The 9,068-nt window shown below is 44.0% G+C and overlaps 2 protein-coding genes across 2 annotated transcripts in view; both read right to left on the reverse strand.

Annotated features, from left to right (window-relative positions):
* Positions 1-176, reverse strand: part of LOC111668545 (centriolin-like) — a gene marked incomplete at its 3' end in the record, with an annotated part of 5,553 nt that extends 5,377 nt beyond the window's left edge. The window contains exon 1 of the mRNA XM_087178854.1: positions 107-176. Coding sequence (XP_087034980.1) covers positions 107-161 — 55 coding nt within the window. The remainder of the gene's footprint in view (positions 1-106) is intronic.
* A 1,873-nt stretch (positions 177-2,049) lies between these two features.
* Positions 2,050-9,068, reverse strand: part of c5 (complement component 5) — a 25,491-nt gene continuing 18,472 nt past the window's right edge. The window contains exons 29-42 of the mRNA XM_023424610.2: positions 8,932-9,056; positions 7,432-7,512; positions 7,190-7,348; positions 7,037-7,099; positions 6,867-6,957; positions 6,737-6,776; positions 6,470-6,572; positions 6,298-6,372; positions 5,721-5,826; positions 4,945-5,028; positions 3,452-3,541; positions 2,730-2,822; positions 2,507-2,645; positions 2,050-2,420 (exon numbers count right to left, since the gene is read on the reverse strand). Of these exons, the coding sequence (XP_023280378.2) occupies positions 2,276-2,420; positions 2,507-2,645; positions 2,730-2,822; positions 3,452-3,541; positions 4,945-5,028; positions 5,721-5,826; positions 6,298-6,372; positions 6,470-6,572; positions 6,737-6,776; positions 6,867-6,957; positions 7,037-7,099; positions 7,190-7,348; positions 7,432-7,512; positions 8,932-9,056 (1,394 nt within the window). The 3' untranslated portion in view covers positions 2,050-2,275. The remainder of the gene's footprint in view (positions 2,421-2,506; positions 2,646-2,729; positions 2,823-3,451; positions 3,542-4,944; positions 5,029-5,720; positions 5,827-6,297; positions 6,373-6,469; positions 6,573-6,736; positions 6,777-6,866; positions 6,958-7,036; positions 7,100-7,189; positions 7,349-7,431; positions 7,513-8,931; positions 9,057-9,068) is intronic.

Here is a 9,068-nt window from a genome sequence, read left to right on the forward strand (position 1 = left end):
CCTCTACCTCCTCTCCTCCTCCTCCTCTACCTCTCCTCCTCTTCCTCCTCCTCTTCCTCCTCCTCCCCCTCCTCTACCTCCTCTCCTCCTCTTCCTCCTCCTCTACCTCCTCTGTTGTCCTGAGAGTCTGCGCCTCCCTCCACCTCCCTCTGCTCCTCCATCTTCAGGCCAGAGAGCAGGACCTGTCTCTTATACACATCTTAAGTGATTGTTTGGTTTGCAAAAATTAACTAGAAATATTAATTAACTCAAATTATTGATGTTCATTTAAAAGAAACAGTTCAAATTTGAGAAGCTGAAATCGGAATATTTGTTATTTTTGCACGAAAAATTATTAATCGATTATCAACATAGTTGCCGATTGATTTGACTGATCGATTTCCTCTAAGCCTATAATAACAGCATCTTTTATAAACTTTGTGTGTAAAGATCTATCTACCTGCACAGATGTCAGATAAAAGCAGCGCTGTAAAGTTAAGTTAGTTTACTCGCAAACTAAACTAGTCTGTAATTAGTTAACCCATCAACCACATAACCAGCTAACCGTCTTAAGTTTTCAGATAATTAGCTTTAGCCTGGTTAGCGCGTCATTCTTCGGTCACCATAGAAACCAAACGCTTCCTTTAACCGGTGGTAACTTCAGTTAGTTAGTAAGTTAGTTAATTAGCTAGTTAGTTCAGGCTGAGTTTCCAACCGTCGTCCTGGAAACGCGAGAGACAAACGGGACAAAACGGGACGGTTATCGGTGACTTTACCTTTGCTAACGTTAGCCAGGTTGAGGATCGTTAATCCTCCGTCTCCATGGCAACCCGCCGACACAAAGCCGCCGGTTGAATACCGTTAAAACGGTGTCGACAGCTCGGGGACAACCGCCTGGAAAACACGGACATGTTTGAGCACAAAGCAAAAACAACGAGCAGTTTCCACAAAATCCTCCGTCTGTTCAAACCGAGCAGCAGCCGCAGGTGGGTGGTGCCTTCAGGGACTGTTATTAAACTCGTATTTTCCCCACCTTTTCGCATATGCCTCACCTTAGTCCCTCCCTGAGAGATCTGCTGGTTCTTTGAAAACAGAACACACACACACACACACACCACAGTGATCATACGACTGTCTTTAATAAAATTCAGTGTTAGTCTTCGGCTGTGTCTATAAAGGATCGTTTTTATTTCGGGTCGTTGACCACGAAGTTTAATGTGCGCTAAAAGGATAGTCGTGATGTTTCCGACATCACGCGAAGGCAGCGTAAGCGTATGATCACTTGTTCAGAGTCTGTTGTGAAAGTCACATGTTTTCATGTTTCTGTATAAAACAGTGAAGATCAATCAATCAATTCACTAACTGAGACTATTACAGATTTATTTTGGAACTGCATCCAGGAACCTTTGGAAGGAACTGACTGATTTTATTACGTCCAGAGTTTGTAATAATTTATCCCTAAAATGGGAGTATGTAATATTCAGTTTCCATGACCGAAATACTCAAACTGCAAAATTTCACACATCCATAAGAGTAAGTTTTCAAATGATAAAACATTATTTCCTGATTTTAGAAATTGAAAAATATATATCTACCATTTCTAGAAGTACAAATAGAAAAGCAATTAAGACATATAATGCTTGCTTACATTATAATAGTTTCATTTAACATTATACCCTCATATACATTATATACTTTTATTTCTTTGATCTTTAATTTTCCTTTGGTTGTTAAACTGTTTATTTGTTAATATATTTGTTCTGATGAACTATTTACCATGTTTATGCTTGTTCATATGTATGATGTGCCCATACATTTTCAATTTAAAAAATACACTTCATGTCTCCTAAACAGAAACAAAACAAAACAAAAACAGACGGAGGCTTAATTCCTCTGTATCATTTGGGTCAATAATTCGATTAATCTCACATTTTCAGCACTGAAGCAGAATATCAGTTATTATTTCAGATCCTCCAAAAACTTTTTCCTGGTTGTCTGGGGATGTAATGTAACCGTCATGTATAGCAGGGTAAATATAAAGAAGGTCATTAAACACACACTGACAGAGACGACACTTCTTTACATCTTTACTGGCAGATTATAAATGACGGCACAGTTTGAAAAAGGAGAAATAAAATCCATTTACATTGTGATTGTTAAGCGAATAAAGCTACATTTGTCTGTACAGTTCACTGTGGTCATGTGTTTCCTGTTTATCAGTGTAGGTTTATCTTTATCCACACAGCTCTCATGAGTATTACGTTAAAAAGTGCAGTGAAGCTGTTCTGCTGCAGAGTTACGATGAGTCCTGGCAGTTTTCTAACAGCAGCTTTAAAGAAACCTCCTCCAGCAGGGAAATGAAGTCTGCACAGTCAGGAGAAGAATTACAGTCTGTCGGCAGCAGCTCCACCAGGGCCTCCGAGTCCAGAGCAAAACGAAACCTGCAGGATACGAACACAACACAGCGGGTCAGAGTGAGGTCACACAGGAAGAACTACAGGTGAGAGAGAGGTAGAGAGACACTGACTTAGAGCCGGTGCTGAGCGTGACCTCTGACCCGCTGGCTCCCATCACCAGGTACCGTTTGCCGATCTGGATGTCCACAGCGCTGCAGGTGGCCTTTTTTACCAGGTCCACCTCCGTACGTGAACGCACCTCGTCAAACGCTGCAGGACATGAGACAAGACAGTGTGACCTTCAGGAAATGTGGTGAAGATGAGTTTTAAAACGTAAACGTAGCTGTGTCTCACTTTTATCTGTGTTCTTCATGACTTCAACTACGGTGGCTGTGTAGGTCATAAAGTCTCCTTCTGCTGCTGAAGACTTCACGTCCACCTTAAAGGCTGCAGGGAGGAAACAGAATGTTTTTATCTGTTTTATCTCGGTTGAAAAGACACAGTTCAGGTAATAATTTTACTGTCTCACCTGTTGGTTTGTTTACAACCTGTCTGACTGTCTGTCTACTCACCTTTCTTCTTCTTCTCACGACCACAAATAAAATCCAAGTTACAAGAAACTGAACCATTTAAATCATTTAAATGCAAATAAAATGTCTAAAACATTCTCATTTTGTTTTTCTGTAAAGTGTTGGTCTGTTTCTTTGACCTACCTGACAGTCTGAGTTCAGCTAGAGAACTGTACACGTTCAGCAAGTGTTGCTGCTGCTACAGAGCTAGAATTAGCACTGACAGCCATTTACTCACTGCAGCGTCCAGTCTGCCACGAACACGTAGCTGCGCAGAGGACGTATTATAACCTCGTCTTGTAAATGCAACAATGGCTGAAGCTCTTGTCATGTGACCATCACCACCACCTTCTCCCGCCAAGAAACCACATTCAGCGACAGAGAAAACTGACATATAGCTCATTTAATGACTCCTCATATCTTGAAGTTGCTCCTTGAAAACCTTGAAATCCTTGGACCAGGAGGTGAAATATTTAGTATTATTTTTGTATTTGGTCGCTCTCTCACCGTAGCTGATGTGCGGCTGGCAGGTCTCGCTCATGCGTTTGGCCACTGTCAGAGTCAGGTCCATGTTTCCTCTGTATGCAGCACAGGCAGCTGATCAACAGACAGTTACAAGTAAATAGTTGAGCAGGTGCAGCTCTGCGTCTGATGATCCAGCATGAAGGTTTCAGCAGATAATCTTCACACCGAGGTTTTATTTCAGATGTGGAGGCAGTTTGTATCTGACCTCTGGTGACCTCCAGTCTTTGCCCCATCTCTCCATTATATATATAATCACATGTATCTTGGACAAAATGGTATAAAGAAGCTTATCTGCTGCTGTGGTCGTGTACCATCATTTGTTTAGAGCAGCAGTTTCACAGGGGGGCTGCAGACCCCCCATCTCAGGTGCTAATGTAGCGCTAGCTTGTTAAAAACAGACAACCTCTGCTGTTCTATGGAGTCACATGACTAGCTAGCCGTTAGCCAACACTCTAATCAGAAGATAGTTTGGTCTGGACCACAGTCTTTGCTCCAGGGGCCAGTTTCACAAAGAGACTTTGGGTTGGTTATAATAATAAAGTCAGACTTCAAACGTCTAAATAGAGCTGGGCAATTAATCAAATTTTATTTTCAATTATGATTCTGGCCTCCAACGATTATAAAAACAGAATCCCAGATATCTTTAACTTGTATCATGTATATCGGGAATAACTACATGGACACAACACTTTTTATTTTGAAATCAGTTTTTCTATTTTCAGTTTTTTTTTAACAAAGTCAAAGAGAAATTGGTTGAATAAGCGCTACGTCTAAAGCTATTGGCCTGTTTGTGAACAGCTACAGGAAGTTTTACTTTGGAAATTCAGTGAAGACTGAAACAATAAAAAAAAACAAAAATGGCCACCGTCTCAAAAAACTCTTTCTCTTCTTGTTGCACTCGCCAAAACAACGTTAGCAAACCACACATATGAGCCATGTGTTCCTGTTTCTTGTTGTTGGGCGCTACTGGTCAGAGCAGGTGTCACTGATTGTTACCGTGGTAACATTGATCGTAGACCCGAGCTAGTCTGGGGGTAAAGTGTCTAATGTTTCTGTCTTAAAACCAGTCAGTCTTTGTTTTTGTGAATCAGTCTGACTGACACCAGACTGATCTGAACCAACTCCACAGACCAGTCTGAAATATCCTTGTGAAACCGGCCCCAGGAGGCTCCGCCCCCTGTCCCAGAGGTCACGTCTGAAAATCAACTTCCTGCTTTATAGAAACATGGAGGAAGTTTCAGCTGTAGTCATAAATACTCAATAACAATAATAATTCATTTTATCTGTCAAACATCTCATCAACCAGCAGCTGTTCTGACTCCTGATGATGCTGCAGTGATGTCAGAGACAGCCACTCTCAGCCAATCAGAGGCGGAGGCGGGGCCCGTCGGGAGAGTTTTGGACCAGAAACATCGACAGTATTTCTGTTATTGCTCTTTATAAAACATGAAAAAGGAGCCGGCGGTGAAGTTTACCTGTCAGGCACTGACACTCGACTCCCAGACAGAGGCGCTGCAGCTGCTGCTCCTGGCTGGAGAACTGCTTGGTGCACATGCTGCCTGCAAGAGAACCATCATTACTCACTTACTGCTGAGGCATGTTTTGTGTGAATCTGATCTCCCTGCAGTCCGAGCTACTCGTTGTTTAAAACCTTCTTGGCACGCTGGCTGTGTTAGTCTGCGGTACGGAGGAAAATATATTATAATACAATAATTACAATAAAAGTATTTGGTCTAAAAAAAAAATCTAAATCCACAACATGTGACTGTAAAACAATAAACTGCTCAAACCTCCAGAAATAAAACAGACGTGACGTCCAGAGTCCAGAGAGGAAGTCTGACTCCCGGCAAGAAAGAAAACTCTCAGTATCTGTCGATTATAAACTATAAAATCTGAATTAACTTCAACGAGAACAGAATTATGACGTCAGATCGTCATAATTTAATTTTAATGCTTAATGATCATTTTGTTTAAAGATATTTTTAAAAAATCTATATTTTTAAAATTGTTCTGTTTTGCAAATGATTTGTCGGACCACTTGCAAAACCTTGGCGACCCACGAGTGGGCCCCGGACCACAGCTTGGGAACCACTGCTATAGACGTTATGTTTCTCAGTCCTTTTCATTCGTTTCTCTTTTCCTGACCTCCACACTGCTGAGAACAGGTTCTCTGAGGGTTCTCCGTCAGTGTGTGTGCCCCCCCCCATAAAGACTACAGATCCCAGGATGCACTGCAGGTTGTTACTCTCACCTTTGTCCAGAGGCTCGTAAACCTGGAACAGTGACTCGCTGGCTCCGCTCACCTTGAACCCAGTCCTGACCCGAAAACCAACGCACAGGAAGACGTCAGAGGGAACCTGATGGCGAAACACAACAAATCAAACTTACGTCTCGTCTATTGAAGGTCACAACACCTGTGTGAAGCAGCTCATCACAGCCAGGTGAGACCACAGGTACAAACGTTCCAGTCTCTCTGGATCTTCAGCGTGTCAGGTTTCATGTTCACTCAGGCTGAGAAAACTGTCAATCACACGAACCACCTGACACCTGACACCCGACACCCGACACCCGACATCCGACACCCGACATCCGACACCCGACAGGTTATATACTGTACATACATCTATCTGTAATATAAATAAATCAAATACCAACTATACCAACAATAAATAGGAAGAACAGAAAGAAGGAAGTATATCTGTATATCTGTATACTAGACTATATATGTAAAGTATGTATGTATAAAGGTACATGTATGTATATACATAGACACATACATACGTGTGTGTGTACCTGGATCAGGATGTTTTGTTGTGTGTGTGACTCACTAAGTCCATCGTAATGACCACGGTGTTTCCCTTCAGGTCGTAGTGGGAGATGAGCGGCTCGTCCAAGTCTCTGAACTGAACAACAACATCCAGGTGAATTCATCACACGGAGGCGGGAAACCTCAGTCTCTGTTTACACACTAAAGCTGTTGGATTGTGGCGGAGAGTTCACCTGTCTCAGGTCGTCTATGTTCGCCTCCAAACCTGTCGGCAGCTGGATTTTCATCACTGTCATACTGGAATCTGTGTTCACCTCGTTAGGAAGAGGTTTATACCTGTAACACACACCCACACACACACCCACACCCACACACACACACACACACACACACACACACACACACACACACACATGTTTTGGCTTTGAGGGGACAGACGACCTGAAATCACTTTATTTTTATGAATATTTTTATAATATTAGTCAGTGAGCTTCAGTTACTTTGCACAGGCGACCAGGTGAGGAGCACTCAGACTGAGATCTGAGGGGGAGGAGCACAAATGTCATCTGTGAACAGACAGGTGGAAGCACAGGTACAGAGACAGGTACGTGCAGGTGAACCGGTACTTACCCTCGGAGACGTCGGTGCCGACTATCTCTATGCTGGTGTCAAAGTTACACCTCTCCGTGGACGCGGTGGACCTGTAATAAACCGTCTTCAGCTGGAGACACAGTCAGGACGAGTTAAAGGGACGTTTCACTGAGATAAATGTCAATCAAACTGAATGAAGCCACTCCCACCTTCACGACTGACACGCCCGTGCCATGATTCGTGGACACGATGATGTCATCAGCTTTTGTCACCTTGGAGGAAAAGAAACAGGTGTAAGAGAAGCGAAGCTCAGTGGAAGGTTTTGTAAACTGACCTCCGTCAGACTACAACTACCGTCTCACCTTGATGGGCGTGGCCACAGATCGGCTCTGGGTCAGCCAGGTGTGTCCCAGCGCTCCGTTCTTAGCCTTGCTGTAGCGCATGTTGATTTCCTGATCGAGGGTGGCTCGCCTGATGGCTTTGGTGTACTCAGTCAAGGCCGCCAGAGTCAGAACTGTGTCCTGAGAGAGGCCAAAGGTCACCAGAAGAAAGGACAACGTGTGTGTGTGTGTGTGTGTGTGTGTGTGTGTGTGTGTGTGTGTACCTGTATAGAGTAGAAAGCCTCTCCGTAGTGCTGATCCTGGGTCAGCCAGGTCACGATGGGTCTGGCATACTGGGTCTGCCCCTTTAACACAAACAGAACTGGGTTTGTTCTCGTGAATGAAACAGTCGCACAAACAGATTTTTAACAATCAGAGTCCGAATCTGGTTTTCAACATACCAGGAATCAGCTGTGGTGTTTTGATGCATGACAATGAACAATGTCAGGAGAAGAGAAATGTAAACAAAGATAAAACAGGTGCTGCAGGTCAGACAGCCTCAATAGAAAAAAATAAATAAAATAAAATATCTCCTATAACAATGTGAAGAAATATGATGGAACTAGAGTCACCTCCTCCTCCAGAGTCATGAAATATTAAACACCGACAATTTTGTCGTAATTTCTGTGTTTTCTGAGGTCACTGTGACCTTGACCTTTGACCTTTGACCACCAAAGTTGAATCAGTTCTACCTGCTCACTTTGGTGTAAAAAACCTGTGGAGCAGCGCCGTCACGGCCTCCTCCATGTTTGACCTGACACATAACGAGCTCTGAGACACTGCTGCTGGTTGATGCCGTACAGAACCTAATGTGAGTGCGTTGGATTCTGGTTCCTGCGTCTCCGCCGCAGGAACCAGGTCTAAATTTAGTTCCGGGGTAACTGATCGACCCGCAAAAAAGTCCCTGGTCGGGGGGGTAGTACTTTCCGAAGGCTCAGGAACTTTGGGGGTGTGGTCTGCACTGCTGAACATTTCTGATTGGTCGCGTCTGTTTTGTTTTGATTCGTTTTATTTCATTGTGGTGCGAGACGGAGAAGAAAGCCTCCGACAGATGGACAGACGGCGAGGTCCAAGCCTTGCTAACTCTTTAGGATTTTGGAAGCGGTGTCCCGTCACGAAAAGGTGTTCGCCAAAATATCTGCAAGGTTGAGGCAGCTCAACATCGTGCACGCCACGTTACACGCAAGAAACTGAAACACAACTACAAAAAAACAAATAACAACCTGAGTGGCTCCAACCGGACCAGTTGTATATATGTTGTGTAGCCTTCATCTTCTTCTTACCGCCACCTACTGGCCCGGAGCTGTAGTGCATTTACCTCTATTGCTTTTCCATACGGCACCGGACTTTAGGTCGTCGTGGAAACGCAGACAACAATGGACGACAGCAACCTTTTAGCTTCTGAAGAAAAGTGCTTATTGGTCAAAACGCTAAATTAACCACCGTAGTTAACCACCGTAGTTAACCACCGTAGTTAACCACACTAACACGTGGCATTTCTACCGTGATAAAGTCTGGAACCGGTTTCATCGCTACACGTGGGTGTGTGTGAAACAAAGAGACGTCATTGGTCACGGGATTTTGACCGAACGAATCAAGCTTCACTGAAAACTGATTCATTGTTTTGACACTTCGGTGTCACAGGTGTCGTCATGACAACAGTCAGGTCCCGGGTCCTGACACCGGGTTGGACATGGACAGAAACACATGAACGGGTGAAGCACCTTGAGCAGCACCGTCAGCAGCACGAACGCCGTCGTCTCCACCGCCAGACCGCTGGATTGGTCCGGCTTCACCTGATCAGCCGTCACACTGGACTCCTGCCAGAACCTGAGCTCAACGGGGTCACCTGTCCACACAC

The sequence above is a fragment of the Seriola lalandi genome, unplaced genomic scaffold (assembly GCF_002814215.2).
Source record: "Seriola lalandi dorsalis isolate HSWRI2012SDOR001 ecotype SW California unplaced genomic scaffold, Sedor1 jcf7180002054746, whole genome shotgun sequence".
Taxonomy (NCBI): Eukaryota; Metazoa; Chordata; class Actinopteri; order Carangiformes; family Carangidae; genus Seriola; species Seriola lalandi.